The sequence below is a fragment of the Oncorhynchus nerka genome, linkage group LG13, assembly GCF_034236695.1.
Source record: "Oncorhynchus nerka isolate Pitt River linkage group LG13, Oner_Uvic_2.0, whole genome shotgun sequence".
In the NCBI taxonomy this organism is placed as follows: domain Eukaryota; kingdom Metazoa; phylum Chordata; class Actinopteri; order Salmoniformes; family Salmonidae; genus Oncorhynchus; species Oncorhynchus nerka.
Genome location: NC_088408.1, coordinates 62197050 through 62215915, shown reverse-complemented (window position 1 = coordinate 62215915; position 18866 = coordinate 62197050). Strand labels below are relative to the sequence as shown.

Genomic DNA, 18866 nt, shown 5'->3' with positions numbered 1-18866 from the left:
CTGACAGAGCTTGAGAGGATCTGCAGAGAAAAATGGGAGAAAATCCACAAATACAGGTGTGCCAAGCTTGTAGCGTCATACCGAAGAAGACTCGAGGCTGTAAACGCTGCCAAAGGTGCTTCAACAAAGTACTGAGTAAAGGGTCTGAATATTAATGAATGTAAATGTGATATCTTCTTTTTTTTTATATACATTTACTAAAATGTCTAAAAACCTGTTTTTGCTTTGTCATTATAGTGTTTTGTTAGTAGAATTATCTGGAGGGAAAACAATTTAATCCATGTTAGAATAAGGCTGTAAGGTAACAAAATGTTGAAAAAGTGAAAGGGTCGGAATACTTTTCAAAAACTTTTTTCAGTGTTACTGCAGTGACAGTGCAGTATAACTGCAGCTCAACTGCAGTACGCTGCAGTTAACCTGCAATTCATGTTTCCAACATTTCACAGTCGATTGCAGTTACTGCACTTTACTGCAGTTTCAACACTGCTTGGCTTTCATAGCATTGCATTGCAGAGGCAGTTGCAGTGCGTTCTGTGTGGTGCATACGGGGTAGGCTGTGCCTGTAGGCTAGTCTACATGATGAGACTATTATTGATAAGAGCGAGAATATTTGTATTTGTCAAATGGCAGTCAAGCATCGATCATCATGTCACCAGAATAAGACCCTTGATATTTATTAGAAACGAGCATCAAGATCACCATGCACTTTCACCACCCTGGGTGCCAATCAAATGGCAAGTGCCAATCAAATGGTAGCATAGAGCAAGTGTGGGATGCACGGTTGCTAGGTGGGATTTATTGGGTAGCTATATAATACATGAGCGCAACTTCACAATGCCCCTGTAAACTCAGTCTGAAGAAGTTTCCCTTCATTGAACCTACTCCTGGAAATTGAGCACCGGCGAACCTAGGTAACAGTCATTTGTTCATTTCTCTATTTTTCGGGAGTTTGAACCTTGTTAAACTGGGAAACTAAACTTCCCCCTGTATGAATAGCCTACATTCTAAATACAGCCCAGTTACCAAGGAACTTTAGCATATGTGTGTGTGACTGGGCGTGGTAGTGACATTTCATTATTATTTTGATCAATTCTTTTATGTAGCTGATCCTGTCATGCCTTGAGAACCGTTGTGAACTAGTTGAGCAAAAGTGATGAAACGGTTCAAGTTAAATAAATAAATAAATAATCTGTGCAGCATCATAAAACAGGAATCATATCCCCTTGTTCTAGACATGTTTAATTGTACTCTATGTAATGATGATTATCCTGTGTAAGTGGCAGTGATAGGAAAATAACAACATTTTTGAACCACATTGAATGAGGTTGTGTTGGGGGTGAGTCTACTAAAATGTCATTTGACCAAATATGGTGCCCTGGTCTTGTACTGTAGCATATTCTGGAAACAAAGAATGGGCCTTTCATCCCTCCATTTAACACTCAGAAATGCAAAAGGCCTTGGTGTTCAATACAAAGGATGTTATTAATACTGTGGTTATTATTGAATCCCCCTTGTCCTCTCTCTTCAGACCCGTGCCACCATGTCCTTCATCGCAGACTTCTTCAAGCAGATCTTCTATCTGGGCCTGCCCGGTGACTCGGTAGGGTTCTGTTCCACTTTCTAGAGGGAACGCCTCAAATCTGCTCTTTTTTTCCATTCTTGTGGTATTTCATGGGCTCCCGAGTAGTGCAGAGGTCTAAGGCACTGCATCTCAGTGCTAGAGGTGTCACTACAGACACCCTTGTTAGAATCCAGGCTGTATCAGAAATGGCTGTGATTGGGAGTCCCATAGGGCAGGGCACAATTGGCCCAGCGACGTCCGGGTTTGGCTGGTGTAGACTGTCGTCCGGGTTTGGCTGGTGTAGGCTGTCGTCCGGGTTTGGCTGGTGTAGGCTGTCGTCCGGGTTTGGCTGGTGTAGGCCGTAATCGTAAATAAGAATTTGTTCTTAACTGACTTGCCTAGTTAAATAAAGGTTAAATACAAAATGTAAAAAAATATTGAAATGTGTGTAAAAACTTACCAGGTGGTGTTTGTACATTCGTAGCCGGATAGACAGGACGGGGAGGGAGGACAGAGAAGAGTGATGGCTGTTGAGGATAAAGAAAGAGATACAAAATAATGGTAGTCTTGTGACTCATAGAAGGAATTCAGGAGTAGGAGCCCTTCCCTTCAGAAACTGTTGAAACCTGCTTTCTTCCTGTTATCATATTCTTTGTATGTGCTGTTCCTTCCTTTGCTTCTATACTATTGTTCTGGATTTTGTGAAGGTATTCATGAATTAACTGCATGGCAGCTAAGTGTTCTCTCTCTCTCTGTCTCTTCCTCAGACCTTACCCAGTCAGGGGACTGTGACTCCTGACCCAGATTTCAATGTCGATAGGGATGTACTCATCTTGGATAAGGCCATCAAGGCCAAGGGTGAGATTGACATACACACACACACATGTACTCAACAAAGTACATGTGTGTGATACATAGCTACGGGTGAAAGTAGACAGGAGGTCCCCGTACCAGGAAACTTTTTTTCTTAAATTTAAAGTATTTTAAAGTATTAATTCTATGGAGTCTCACTGGAGTATAATATAATATGTACAAAAATGTGTAATTTGATTATTTAATTTTCATGTTAGAGAGGAGCAGTATACCCTGTCGCAAACATCCACCCATAATTCATCACTGTTAGTCAGACAAAGGTCCTTTCCCAGATTATTTTCAAAGGATTAAAGGAGGAGCCCACATTCTCAGATAAGAGCCTATAGATATGGGAGATTTAGCCTTTGATGGACTGTGCTGTTGCAAGAAGGATCTCAACTTCATTGAGCTGAACTATAAACCTCCCCTTGGAAGTGAATGAGGAAATGACGTGTCTAATTTCAATATGCAATTGATCTTGTCACATTGAATTCACTGCAGAGCCTCTTGAAAGGATTTCAGTGTAGTTGTGTTCTGATGAAACAGGTTTGAAAAGGACCTGATTCCTACATGAAAGTTGACATCACTCAGGGCTTTTGGCAAGTCTGGGTTGCGTACTACAGTGGCTTGCGAAAGTATTCACCCCACTTGGCATTTTTGCTATTTTGTTGCATTACAACCTGGAATTAAAATTGATTGGAGGGGGGGGGTTGTGTCATTTGATTTACACAACATGCCTACCACTTTGATGATGCAAAATAAAATAAAATATTGTGAAACTAACAAGAAATAAGACAAAAAAAAACAGAAAACTTGAGCGTGCATAACTATTCACCCCCCAAAGTCAATACTTTGTAGAGACACCTTTTGTAGCAATTACAGTTGCAAGTCTCTTGGGGTATGTCTCTATAAGCTTGGCACCTCTAGCCACTGGGATTTATGCCCATTCTTCAAGGCAAAACTGCTCCAGCTCCTTCATTTTGGATGGGTTCCGCTGGTGTACAGCAATCCTTAAGTCATACCACAGATTCTCAATTGGATTGAGGTCTGGGCTTTGACTAGGCCATTCCAAGACATTTAAATGTTTCCCCTTAAACCACTCAACTTTTTCGATACTAGTTTGGTACTAGAATGTTTGTTTCTTTCAGTACTGTCAAATGTGTCTCACGTTATATACGGATTGTCCATCTTGTAATTTGTCTGAAACTTCTCAAGGGGGCAGTAGCTAACCAGGCTACTTGCGCATGCAGCTGACAGAGTGTGAGCCACTTTTGAGAAGAAAACAAGGGGGAAAGAGAAAATGCTGACAGCATGGCTACTTATAACAGAAACATCATACCTCCACGCCTGCTGTTTGTTGACAAAACTGTCTGCAGAAGCAAACTATTGGAAGACTTTGCTTATAGAGCAGATGAGGGCCAGCCTACTGAAACAACTAAGAAAAAGGTCTTACAAAGCATTGCAGTGCAAGGGAGGTTTAGTTCCAAAACAACATAAAAAAAACTATATTAAACATGACTTTTACATTGTAACGTTAGTCTACTAGCAACTAAATTGGAATCATTTGAGTAACAATAACATAAACATATATTCAGCATGGCATTCATGTGAGCATTGTAATATATGATTACAACCCAAAAGTAATGTGAAATGCACTCATAACTTGACAGCAATATATTTAGACTACTACAGCCAGCAGCCCTGGGCGGAGCATTGCACCATGGGAGGTGAAATGCACTCTGGGAATCGTAGTTTGCTGTGTAAAATTCATTATATTTCTGTGGTGTGTAATAGACTATTGCAATATAGAAGCTTTCGAAATGAGCTTCGGTGTTTTTATGTCTATTTTTAAACTAAACTATTAGTTTAATACATTAATTGATTATGCTATAATGAATCATATGCCTCACGAATGTCATTTGACCCAATATTATGGGACTAGATGAGCAAATTAACACTGTGTATCAAAAAATAAAGACCATTGTAGATATTCTTCTGTTATTTACTTTAATAAGTTGCATACAGAAGATATTCTATCTGTTATTTTAGTTTTACCATTTATTATTCAACGTTGCACACATTTTCAAACTTTATTCCCCCTTTCTGGTCTTCTGTGGGAATAGAACACACATCCCTGGCGTAGCGACTGCTATGCTCTTCCAACGGAGCCACACGGTTATCTGTGGTATTGAGTATCGTTTTGGTATTGAGTATCATTTCGGTATCAAGTATCATGATATTAAACCTGGTATTGGTTTAACAACACGTGTGAACATGTCAGTTTTTTCATTGTTTGTTGCTGGTGAGTAGTCAGGGTTGCTTCACCGTAAGGCCGGGGTCACACGTATTAGTAAAAAAACGGATGAGGGCTCATGGATTAGGCAAAATACGCAACAGTGTTTCTTATTGAACAAGTCCCTCCATCTTGTGATGTAGGTGTGGATGAGAACACCATCATTGATGTGCTGGTGAGGAGGAGCAACGCCCAGAGACAGCAGATCAAAGCTACCTATGAGAAGGCTAAAGGCAAGGTAAGATGTGACACATGCACACTTACCAACACACTAGTTGTGTTTGGTTTAGCATGTGCGGCTGGCGGCGGGTGGGTGGAGTTTGCACTTTAGGACCGATGGAATGATGCAACACGTGCAAACACACACACACACACACTTGTGTATGACTGTGGAAGAGTGTGTCACCCCTCTCTCTGCAGCCTCTGGAGACTGCCCTGAAGTCGGCCCTAAAGGGAGACCTGGAGGATGTGGTTCTGGCTCTGCTCAAGACCCCAGCCCAATATGACGCCCAACAGCTCAAACAGGCCATGAATGTAAACGTGCACGCAGCTAGTCACTCACTATAACTCAGAATAGAGGCAAAAGGTGGGACTTTTACAACTGGTGGGACTGTTTTAATATGTGAGGAGACGGTGCTGACGAGTATCTACTATACTTTCGATTTCATGATGTGCAGTGTGTGTGAGGTGTCTGGTATAGCGGTAGACCTGAAAATGAGCTATTATTGAACAAGTGCAGGTAGTCCCTCCATGTTTTGTTGTGTTTGGGGCATAATTAACATTGCCCTGCACTTTCTGTTTGCGTTATCCGATCCTGGACTTTTCTTAGCTTTACGACTGATGTGACCTGACCCTTTTGTCCTTGTTGACTGTTCACACCCCTCCCCTCTCAACTTCTCTCTCAGGGATTGGACACAGATGAGGATACTCTGGTTGAGATTCTGGCCTCCAGGACCAATACGGAGATCAGAGAGTTAAAGAAAGTCTATAAGGGAGGTGTGTCAGCAATATGTAAATATGTATGCAAATGTCCTGTATGTGATATTTCCAACATAACAATAATCATGGCATTTTCTTTGCTAGAAAACAAAAAGGAGCTAGAGGATGACATCAAATCTGACACAAGCGCAGACTTCAGGAATGCTCTGCTCTCACTCTGCAAGGTGTGTTTATTTATAGTTTGTTTAAACATGTTTAAAGATACATAGTTTGGCACAATTAACACTCCCCCTCTCTCTCACTCGCATACTGTAGGCTACTAGGAATGAGGACACCATGGTGAACCAGGAACTTGCTGACAGTGATGCCAGGGTATGGAGGGGAGGAAGAGACTGAATGTGTGTCAGAATCAAGGTTGGGCACCGCAAAGAGTCGATGTGTAATGCGAACCCAGTGTGTGTGATGCCCGTGCCTACTGTATCTGTCTAGGCCCTGTATGAGGCTGGAGAGAAGAGGAAGGGAACAGACTGCTCTGTCTTCATTGACATTCTGACCTCCAGAAGTGCTCCTCAGCTCCGCCAAAGTGAATATACACACAAACTGCACATGTATACACACATTTGATAAAGAAGACATTGCCCAATAAGCTTACACTATTTGTTTTTGTCATCAGTTATACCAGGGGTGTCAAACATGCGGCCCACGAGCACATTCAATCCGGCCTGCGGGTGCTTTGGTGGTGGGGGCGTTATTTTACATATTTAGTCAACATTTTAAATGACTAAAACCAACTCGAAACTGTGTACCAATGATAATGGACCTACATTCATAGTCCCTTCACTCTGTCCAGCTTACTAACAGTCATTGAAACAAAAGCATAACAGTCAGGGAGCATCGAAAATTCTAAACGTGATAGATAGGACCATATTTTGGGGGACTGCGAGGACATTTATTAAATTTGAAGACCGCACATTTTGATGAAGTCGGTCGAAGAACAGGGCTCCGGGCAGCCGAGCGGAAATGGAGGAAAACTCGCCTCCCTGCGGACCTGACATCCTTTCACTCCCTCCTCTCTACATTTTCCTCTTCTGTCGCTGCTGCTAAAGCCACTTTCTACCACTCTAAATTCCAAGCATCTGCCTCTAACCCTAGGAAGCTCTTTGCCACCTTCTCCTCCCTCCTGAATCCCCCTCCCCCTCCCCCCTCCTCCCTCTCTGCAGATGACTTCGTCAACCATTTTGAAAAGAAGGTTGACGACATCCGTTTGCGAAGTCAAACGACACCGCTGGTTCTGCTCACACTGCCCTACCCTGTGCTCTGACCTCTTTCTCCCCTCTCTCTCCAGATGAAATCTCGCGTCTTGTGACGGCCGGCCGCCCAACAACCTGCCCGCTTGACCCTATCCCCTCCTCTCTTCTCCAGACCATTTCCGGAGACCTTCTCCTTACCTCACCTCGCTCATCAACTCATCCCTGACCGCTGGCTACGTCCCTTCCGTCTTCAAGAGAGCGAGAGTTGCACCCCTTCTGAAAAAACCTACACTCGATCCCTCCGATGTCAACAACTACAGACCAGTATCCCTTCTTTCTTTTCTCTCCAAAACCCTTGAACGTGCCGTCCTTGGCCAGCTCTCCCGCTATCTCTCTCAGAATGACCTTCTTGATCCAAATCAGTCAGGTTTCAAGACTAGTCATTCAACTGAGACTGCTCTTCTCTGTATCACGGAGGCGCTCCGCACTGCTAAAGCTAACTCTCTCTCCTCTGCTCTCATCCTTCTAGACCTATCGGCTGCCTTCGATACTGTGAACCATCAGATCCTCCTCTCCACCCTCTCCGAGTTGGGCATCTCCGGCGCGGCCCACGCTTGGATTGCGTCCTACCTGACAGGTCGCTCCTACCAGGTGGCGTGGCGAGAATCCGTCTCCTCACCACGTGCTCTCACCACTGGTGTCCCCCAGGGCTCTGTTCTAGGCCCTCTCCTATTCTCGCTATACACCAAGTCACTTGGCTCTGTCATAACCTCACATGGTCTCTCCTATCATTGCTATGCAGATGACACACAATTAATCTTCTCCTTTCCCCCTTCTGATGACCAGGTGGCGAATCGCATCTCTGCATGTCTGGCAGACATATCAGTGTGGATGACGGATCACCACCTCAAGCTGAACCTCGGCAAGACGGAGCTGCTCTTCCTCCCGGGAAGGACTGCCCGTTCCATGATCTCGCCATCACGGTTGACAACTCCATTGTGTCCTCGTCCCAGAGCGCTAAGAACCTTGGCGTGATCCTGGACAACACCCTGTCGTTCTCAAATAACATCAAGGCGGTGGCCCGTTCCTGTAGGTTCATACTCTACAACATCCGCAGAGTACGACCCTGCCTCACACAGGAAGCGGCGCAGGTCCTAATCCAGGCACTTGTCATCTCCCGTCTGGATTACTGCAACTCGCTGTTGGCTGGGCTCCTGCCTGTGCCATTAAACCCCTACAACTCATCCAGAACGCCGCAGCCCGTCTGGTGTTCAACCTTCCCAAGTTCTCTCACGTCACCCCGCTCCTCCGCTCTCTCCACTGGCTTCCAGTTGAAGCTCGCATCCGCTACAAGACCATGGTGCTTGCCTACGGAGCTGTGAGGGGAACGGCACCTCAGTACCTCCAGGCTCTGATCAGGCCCTACACCCAAACAAGGGCACTGCGTTCATCCACCTCTGGCCTGCTCGCCTCCCTACCACTGAGGAAGTACAGTTCCCGCTCAGCCCAGTCAAAACTGTTCGCTGCTCTGGCCCCCCAATGGTGGAACAAACTCCCTCACGACGCCAGGACAGCGGAGTCAATCACCACCTTCCGGAGACACCTGAAACCCCACCTCTTTAAGGAATACCTAGGATAGGATAAAGTAATCCCTCTCACCCCCCTCAAAAGATTTAGATGCACTACTGTTCCACTGGATGTCATAAGGTGAATGCACAAATTTGTAAGTCGCTCTGGTTAAGAGCGTCTGCTAAATGACTTAAATGTAATGTAAAATGAAGCAACATTTGTCCAGAATTTATTTTAGACACTTCATACATTTTTTCACTGCAAATACCTGAGTGTGGACCTTCTTTTTTAATCATATAATGTTACTTTTGGTCAACGCACCACAAATACTAATAGAATCTAGATGTGTGTGTGGGGCTTTTTCCTTTTTCATACACTGCATGTGCAAATACACATTGTTGATACTGTATAATCATTTTAAGTACATAATCCTTTCCCACTCTCTCTTTCTCTCAGCGTTTGAGAGGTACTCCAAGTACAGTAAGGTGGATGTGGCAAAGGCTATTGACCTGGAACTGAAGGGAGACATTGAGAACTGTCTGACTGCCGTAGGTGAGCGAACACAGCCAGGACCAAGCTTAGTAACGTTGCACACATGTTCCAATGTCCTCAAATAATCTGTGCATCACCCTCAATCCATGTCTTCTGCTGCATCACACCCTTCACTAGGCCTTAGTCCTGTAACATTACATCATGGGCTCCATTTTCTTCATTCAAATAAGGCCACACTGAGCAAAATAACATTAGTCTCTCGAGACTAAAACAATCATCATTTTTTTTTATAAATAGATGTGATGGCACATTACCCAAGGCATATTCATATTATCCAATTATTGATTGCAAATGCCTGTTCATCATTTCATGGCCGTTTTGTTTTGTGTGAGGACAATGGAGCACTATGTCTGATTTAAGAAAATACCATGGTACCAGCTGGCAAGTGTCTTATCTGACATTTTCAACCTCTCCCTGACCCAGTCTGTAAAACCTGCATGTTTCAAGCAGACCAACATAGTCCCTCTGCCCAAGAACACCAAGGTAACCTGTCTAAACGGCATCTGTAGCCATGAAATGCTTTGCAAGGCTGGTCATGGCTCACATCACCACCATCCCAGACACCCAAGACCCACTCAAATCCTCATACCACCCCAACAGATCCACAGATGACTCAATCTCTACTGCTCTCCACACTGCCCTCTCCCATCTGGACAAGAGGAATACCTATGCAAGAATGCTGTTCAGCAGCTATAGCTCAGCATTCAACACCAAGCTCATCACTAAGCTCAGTACCCTGGATCCTGAACTTCCGGACCGGCCACCTCCAGGTGGAGAGGGTAGGCAGCAACACACCCTCATCGTGGGGGCATGCATAGTTCCCTCATGTACTCCCTGTTCACCCACGACTACATGACCGCACACGACTCCAACACCATCATTAACTTTGCAGACTTTACGACGTTGGTAGGCCCGATAACCTACATGAAGAAACAGCCTATAGGGAGGAGGTCAGGGACCTGGCAGTATGGTGCCAGAACAACAACCTCTCCCTTAACATCAGCAAGACAAAGGAACTGATCGTGGACAACAGGAGACAGGAGGACCGAGCACGCCCCCCATCTAAATCAACAGGGCTGTAGTGGGGCAGGTTGAGAGCTTAAATTCCTCAGTGTCCACATCACTAAGGAATTCAAATGGTCCACACAGATGAACACAATCGTGAAGAAGGCACGACAACACCTCTTCCCCCTCACAAGGCTGAAAAGATTTGGCATGGGCCCTCAGATCCTCAAAAAGTTCTAAAGCTGCACCATATCTTGACTGGCTGCATCACCACTTGGTGTGGCAACTGCTTGGCATCCAACCTCCAGGAGCTACAAAGAGTAGTTCGTACGGCCCAGTACATCACTGGGGCCCCGAGGTCCCTGCCATCCAGGACCTCTTTACAAAGAGTTGTCAGAGGAAGGCTCTACAAATTGTCAAAGACTTCAGACACCCAAGTCATAGACTGTTCTCTCTGGTTTCACACGGAAAGCGGTACCAATGCGCCAAGTCTGGAACCAACAGGAGCCTCTACAGCTTCTAACCTCAAGCCATAAAACTGCGAAATAGCTACCCGGACTATCTGCATTGACCCTTTTTGAACTAACTCTTTTGACTCATCACCTACACTGCTATTGTTTATTACCTATCCTGTTGCCTATATGTACATATTTACCTCGACTACCTAGTACCCCTGCACATCGACTTGGTATTGGTACCCCGTGTATATACCCAAGTTATTGTTACTCATTATGTATTTATTCCTGTTCTTTTTCATTAAATTTCTCTCTCTGCGTTATTGGGAAGAGCCGTTAGTAAGCATTTCACTATTAGTTCTACACATGTTGTTTACAAAGCATGTGACAAATAACATTTGATTGAATCCCCTCTTCCCCCCCCCCCCCCCTTCTTGTCGATGCTGTCACCTGACTGTTTTTCTTTTCCGTCTTTCAGTGAAGTGTGCTGGAAGCAAGCCGGTTTTCTTTGCTGAGAAGCTAAACTTGGCAATGAAGGTGTGTTAACTGTTAAACATTGTTACATGTTATGTACCAGATGAGAGGTTGCTCTGGGTCCTGATCATTAGGGTACACAACAAAGATATTTTAAAAAAGAACATTTGCATTTCTTATTGGACAAATCCTGGTAGTTCTTCCCTGTTTCAGTCCATTTTCTACTTAATGAATATGACCCTGTTATAAGATGTGACAATCTACACAAGAACACTGGTTATGCACATACTGTACAAGACAGCACAAACAGATCTGGATTCAGGCTAAGGAGCTTCCACTATCCGGTTATACATCTTCAGTTTGTGTGTCTGTGCCATACCCCAGGGTAAAGGAACCAGGACCAATATTCTGACCCGGGTCATGGTGAGCAGGTCTGAAGTCGACCTGGCCCAGATTAAACAGGAGTACAAGAAGACGTTTGGGAAAACCCTCTCCCAGGAAATTCTGGTGAGCAAACATCTCCACTGCCTTTAGTGGCAATAAAAGACAAGTTACTGTTTTCCCAGATTAAGCATAGTACTGGACTAAAAATGTAATTAAACAGATCCTCCATTGAGAATGTTTTATATCCAGGACTAGACTTAATCGGGGTCTGGGGAACTGACACCACCCCCTCCGAGTTAAGTAATGCATCACATTGTAGAAGGCATTCTGATTACTAGGTCCAATCGGCATCTGGACAAAAGACAAACCATTTGGGAAATATGGCATCTGAAAATAATTTAACTAAAATTGTATAATGGTGTGACATGTCTAAACATGATTGACCTTTACATTTTGCAGAGTAACTCTGTGCTCTCTCTTACCTCCTTAGGATGACACCAAGGGAGACTATGAGAAGATCCTACTAGCCCTGTGTGGAAGTGACAACTAACTTTCTCTCAGATCTCACCTGGAGCCAATTACCACAGTGCATGAGTGCCAATGGAGAATAATGTACATAAATGTTCATTATGGTAAGCAACATTGACATATATTTAGCCAAGCTACAGCAGACTTGAGGATCTATAGTGGAATATACCAGACACCATTTGTGTGGCAAGAATATGCAGTGGTGTTGTGCCCTGGATAACTGGTCCTTCGTGCAAATAAAGCTTTTTATGTTGCTTCAAATTGTCTTTATTGATCTGTGTGTACATTTTTTATTCTATCCAACATTGCATGTTTGCATGTTTGCATGTTTGCCTATAGCCCATGAGGTCTAATTTGAGAATGACCCTCCAACAATGAACCCCTTAAGACCTGTCATGAAATATATTCACAAAAGACTCAGTTGTAAAACACAGACAGACATGGTATGTGTAATTAATACAAATGAAGGATCTCGCCCTCAATTTTAAATGGACTTCATTGTGTTAAATCTACAGTAGCTAGACGGGATTTGGAAGGATGGTCATGTGAGACTTCAGCTATGCTACATATAAGGCAGAGGAGGCTGGTGGCAGGAGCTATTGGAGGATGGGCTCATTGTTAAGGCTGTAATAGAATAAAGGAAATGGTATCAAACATATGGAAACCACGTTTGACTTCGTTCCATTAATCCCATTCCATCCATAATAATGCACCTGTCCAGGGTAGCCTGGTGGTTAGAGCATTGGACTAGTTACCGAAAGGTTGCAAGTTCAAATCCTCGAGCTAACAAGGTACAAAGCTGTCCTTCTGTCCTTCTTTAAATTTCAACAAAACTTGTCTATCGGCCCGTCGCGCTCACCTTGGTCATTATGAAGTGCTTCAAAAGGCCGGTCATGGCACACATCAAGGCCAGCATGCCAGGCACACTGGTCCCACTCCAATTTACCTACTGCTCCAACAGATCCACGGAAGATGCCATTTACATCGCTATTCACACGGCCATAGGTACGTCACTGGGACCACACTCCCACCAATCCAGTACATCTACTCGAAGCAGTGCCTGAGGGAGGCACACAGCATCATCAAGGACCCCACACACAAGCTGTTCTTTCCCTTACCTTTGGGCAGACAGTATTGGAGCATGAGGTCTGAAACCAACAGTCTATACACGCCATCAGACTGCTGAACACTTGAACTGGACTGACCACCTGCTCTGATTCTCCGTACCTTAGCGCACATGCACTCAATCATGCACACACCCACCCACACAGACATACATACATGCTACACACACATCACAACTGCTGCTACCCAGTAGTGTGAACTACTTAAGTAAAAGTACTTAAGTCGTTTTTGGGGCTATCTGTACTTAACTTTACTATTTATATTTTTGACTTTTACTGAACTACATTCGTTTTAATTTTTACTCCATACATTTTCCCTGACACCAAAAGTATTCCTTTCATCTCAGTGCTAGAGGCGCCACTACAGACCCTCGTTCGATTCCAGGCTGTATCACAACCGGCCATGATTGGGAGTCCCTTAGCGCGGCGCACAATTAGCCTAGCCTCGTCCAGGTTAAGGTTTGTCCGGGGTAGGCCATCATTGTAAATAAGAATTTGTTCTTAACTGACTTGCCTAGTTAAATTAAATAAATAATGCTTAGCAACACAGGAAAATGGTCCAATTCATGCACTTATCAACAGAACGCTTGACCCTGGTCATCCCTACTGCCTCGGATCTGGCGGACTCATTAAACATCATGTCTAAATGTCTAACCCTGCCTAACCATACATTTTGTAAATAAATAAGAAAATTGTGCCGTCTGGTTTGCTTCATCTAAGGATTTTGAAACTATTTATACTTTTAATACTTAAGTCTTTAAAACCAAACTTTTAGACTTCTACTCAAGTAGTATTTTATTGGATGACTTTCACTTGAGTCATTTTCTATTATGGTATCTTTACTTTTATTCAAGTATGAGAATTGAGTACTTTGTCCACCACTGCTGCCACCAGACTTCTATACTGCTCAATTTACATACTTGCCCCCAATACAAGTGTAAAGACTGGACTATAAATTGTGCCTTCCTGTATTATGCCTATGCTAAAATGTATTATACTATTCTACAGCCGTTCTTTGTATTCTTATCTTTAATTATTTCTTGTTGTTGCATTGTGAAGGAACCTGCAAGTAAGCATTTCGTTGGACGATGTACAGTATACCATGGATATCCCGTACATACAACTAAATCAGTACACTCATAAAACCTAAGCATTATAAAACTTATATTTGATAAAATAAGCCTTACGTATCAAAATAGCAATTAAGTTTTATCTTATTGTCCCCAATAAAATAAACTTCTTGGTCTGCTTAATGCTTATTTTCATGCAGATAGATTTTGGGCAGAGTAGACACTCTCTCATTGTAATGGCCGTTAGTGGAAGAAGGTGAGGACCAAAGCATGGTACGTGTTCATGTTATTTATTAAACTGAACACTAACTACAACAAGTAACAAAAGAACAACCGAAACAGCTCCGTCAGGTGCAAAACACAAAACAGGAATTAACTACCCACAAGACTCAGGTGGGAAAAGGCTACCTAAGTATTGTTCTCAGAGACAACGATAGACAGTTGCCTCTGATTGACGACCACACCCGGCCAAACAACAAAGACATAGAAAATGAACATAGAATGCCCACCCTAGTCACACCCTGGCCTAACCAAAATAGAGAGTAAAAACCTCTATGGCCAGGGCATGACAGTACCCCCCCCCCCCCAAAGGTGCAGACTCCGGCTGCAAAACCTGACTTTAAAGGGGAGGGTCCGGGTGGGCCTTCACGACTTGGGACCCTCGCAGCGGATGCCGGACAGGCGGGAGACTCCGGCAGCTCCGGGCTGGAGGGAGACACAAGAGACCTGGTTCTGGGAACAGGCACAGGAGTCACCAGGCTGGGGAGACATACAGGCAGCCTCTTCCTTGGACGAGGCACCGGATACACAGGGCCGTGGAGGCGCACTGGCGGTCTCGACCGCATAGCTGGCCCCACCCTTTCTGGCTGGATGCCAGCTTCCACCTGGCAAATGCGGGATGCTGGCACCAGGCACACTGGTCTGTGAATGCTCGGCCGAGACACAGTGCGCATCACCCCATAGCACGGGGGCCTGCTCAGTCACATGCTCGCCCCGGTAAGCACGGGGAGTGGGCTCAGGTCTCCAACCTGACTCTGCCACACTCACATAGTCAAGGATAATACAGAAAAGATAACCTGGCGTGTTTGGTTTTCTATACACCATAGACCTGAGATGACATAACAGTTGTGGCCAGGTAGGCTGGGGTAGATCAAGTTCTTCCAGTTTAAAAGTATTTTGTAAGGTGTTCAGAGCTGATGGCGCAGAGCACATAAAAGCCCTTTTACCAAATTCAGTTTGGACATGTGGAACAGTTAGCAAGATAAAGTCCTGTGAACGAAGAGAGTACCCACCACATTTCTGAACAATAAAAATGCACAAATAAAAATGCTAGTAAACCCAAAATGGCTTTGTAAATAAAAGTATACCGGTGACTGAGCCTAGAGAAGGCCAGCCAACCCTTGTATATAAAGTGCAGTGGTGCGTAAGGGTTTTGCAGTTTAAAATAAATCTCAATGCTCCATGGTAAAGGGTGTCAATTGATCTCAAACATATATGTTCATATATAAAATATCTCCATAGTCTAGTAAAAAAGAAAAATGTAGTTGATACTAGCCTCTTTCTGTCTTCAAAAGAAAAACAACTTCAGCTTAAAAAATGTTGTAAGTTGTTGAATATGCAGTTTAAAAGAGAGGCTGTCATCAATTAAAATTCCAAGATATTTATATGAGATTGAAATCTCATTGCCCTGACAGGTTGTAATCGGTGAAAGGTAAAGAGGTCTCTTTCTTGCTTTAGAAAACACCATTAGTTTTGTCAATATTGAGGATAAGCTTCAATTGACACAAGGTATGTTGAACAGCAGTTTGCCAGTTCTGTAAAGCTTTTGTGAGAGACGAGGCACAACAATAAATAACAGTATCATCGGAATAAAAATGAAGTTGCGCATTTTGCACATTTTTGTCTAAATGATTTATATAAATAGTGAATAAGAGGGGACCAAGTACAGAGCCATGGGGCACATCATTACAGACAGACAATTTAACAGACATGAGCACATCAAATTGAGTGCAGACAGATAGACAGATAGTTAGCAAACCATGCAACTGCATGCTCCGAAAGACCTACGCTTAACAATCTCTGCCTCAGTATAGCATGATCAACTGTATCAAAAGCCATAGAGAGATCAATAAAAAGTGAGACACAGTGCTGTTTTCTGTCAAGGGCTTCAGTGATATCATTTAAAGCCTTCATGGCTGCTGTAATTGTGCTATGCTTCTTCCTGAAGCCCGATTGGTACATTGATAAACTAAAGTTAGTATATAAAAACTCTTTTAGCTGTTCACTAACAAGAGTTTCAAGTTTTTCAAGTGCTCATTGAAACAATTCAGCGTTTCAGTTTTGTCATATACAGTCATATTGAGTCCTTCAATACACAATGATAATTCATTAACATTACTGTTACCAGACATAGACTTAATAGCCTTCCAAAACGTTCTAGGGTCATTCAGGTTATCAGTGGTAACAGACATAAAATATTCAGACTTGGCCTTCCTGAGAAGAAAAGAACACTTGTTTCGTAGCCAATCAGCATCAGAACATGTTTTCTTTGCTTTAGCCCAGGCTAGATTACGTTTGTGAATAATACAAGACAGCTCAGAAGAAATCCATAGATTATCCCGCCCTTTAACGCTGAACCTGTGGAATGGGGCATGTTTGTTTACTATTTGGAAAACAACATAATGAAAAAACTTACAGGCCGTTTCCACATCAGGAATAAACTCAATCTTGCTGCAGTCAAAATAAAATAAAAACAACAAAAGAAAGAAAGAAAGCCTGCTCATTAAAACTCCTAACGTTTCTCTTACGAATAAAGCGTGGTTTTGTTTTAGGAAATTCAGTATTTCTAACAGCAACAACAGCACAATGGTCACTTAAATCATTACAAACAACACCAACCGCAGAGTATTTATGTGGAACATTTGTCAATATCAAATCAATCAGGGTACATTTCTCTGGACATTTGAGATTTGGGCGAGTGGGTGAGTTAATCAACTGGGTAAGATTCATAGAATGACAAAACATTTGAAAATCATCAGACACCGGCTTTAACCAACACCAGTTGAGATCACGAATCAAGACCATTTCACCGTAAAGAAGTTTAGACATAAGGTGCATCAGAGAAGAAAATGCAGAGAGGGGGGGGGGGGTCTATAACAGCCAATCACAGTTATAGAGAGCAGAGGGGGGTCTATAACAGCCAATCACAGTTATAGAGAGCAGAGGGGGGTCTATAACAGCCAATCACAGTTATAGAGAGGCCCTTTGAAACCTCAAGATTCAAAGCAAAAAATTCTGTTTACAAATAGTTTCAGACTTTGCCACATTTACAAGGAATTTAGACTTTACATATATAGCCACACCCCCACCTTTCTTAACTCATTCAGTGCGATACACATTTATACAAATATCCTTATCAAGAACAGACTTGCTGAGCCAGGTTTCAGAAAACACAAGTACATCAGCATCAGTTGATTTAGCCCAAATCCTAACCCCATACATTTCTGACAACAGACTTTGGTAGTGACACAAGTTCGTACTGTTCACATCATGCCACAAATGCATCAGCCCTTGTAAGAGTGGACCGAGTGAAAAAGAGCGAATTCCCGCAGGGAGAGCACAGTGTCAGATGTACTCACCCAGCTACAATGTTAGTTTTCTCCAGAGTTCAGTAAAGTCAGTGCACAAAGCAATACAACAAAAAGTGTCATCTTCTCTGAGAGATGTAAGAAATAGAGGCCAAGGAAAGGTAAGGGGAGAGAGGGACTATGTGTATGTATGTCTGTATGTGAGTGTGTGCGCATGTGAGTAGATTCGGTGTGGGGGTCGATGCAGCTTGGACGAGACACTCCACGGAGGGAAAGCTGAGGATAGAACCCAGGCCAGCCAGAGAGAGGGTTACTTTGGTATACTTCAAGTAAAGAAGTGAAAATAGCGAGAAAGAAAAATGTATCCGAGTTGAGGGAGACCCGCGATCTTAACACCAGCAAAACAAAATAGTTTGCACTACACAACAAGGAAATAGTAGATTTGCTCCACAGCCTAAATGAATAGGTTGTTAGTAGGTTCAAATCTACTTTGAGCCCAACAATGGCAGGAAAATTTCACAGCATACCCCACACAAATCCAGATGCCCTTGAAGCCCCCTAAGGCTGTTCAGAGACCATCCACTGGCATTTTCTACAATATGTCTGCCTCCAGAAAAATGTTTCTTCCAAGTGGGTGTGACACCTACTCCCGTTGCCTGCTGCACTGCTGCTTGGATTGAACCTGGTGATCTGTTCGTCGTCTTCCCTGGCCTGTCTCCCCCTGTCTGGTACAGATACCCTCGCCACACTCCCCCCTCTCTCCCGAGCTTTCGCTCGCCTCCAGCACACACACAAGTCGTTATTGAGCGTTATGCTATTTGCCTCATGACTCCTGCATGCTTTGTTGACTATGAACTTTCTTGTTCACCCAACCGTGGGACAGACTATGTTTGTTCCCACACTCGGGACTCTGACTCTCTATTGGTTACACAGACTATTGGCCTCCCATCCTATTCTAAAGCTGGTGGCAATCTTGGGTGGTGGCAATCTTGTTACAGAATCTTGGGTGGTGGCAATCAATTTACAGAAATACTCATAATAAACATTGATAAAAGATACAACTACTATACATTGAACTTTAGATAAACTTCTCCTTAATACAACCGCTGTGTCAGAACACGCTGTGTTCGTTCTGTTATACTCACAGACATCATTCAAACAGTTTTAGAAACTTCAGAGTGTTTTATATATCTATATATGCATATTCTAGCTTTTATGGCTGA

At 43.4% G+C, this 18866-nt stretch overlaps 1 protein-coding gene across 1 annotated transcript; it reads left to right on the top strand.

Moving 5' to 3' along the window:
* Positions 1-834: 834 nt before the first annotated feature.
* On the top strand, positions 835-12128 carry LOC115139805 (annexin A1-like). The gene is made up of 13 exons (XM_029677606.2): positions 835-911; positions 1529-1600; positions 2329-2419; positions 4850-4944; positions 5127-5240; positions 5612-5702; positions 5790-5869; positions 5961-6017; positions 6135-6228; positions 8921-9016; positions 10955-11013; positions 11335-11457; positions 11825-12128. Exons 2-13 carry the CDS (start codon positions 1541-1543, stop codon positions 11882-11884), a joined length of 1020 nt encoding a protein of 339 aa, XP_029533466.2. The 5' UTR covers positions 835-911; positions 1529-1540; the 3' UTR covers positions 11885-12128.
* The last annotated feature ends 6738 nt before the right edge of the window (positions 12129-18866 follow it).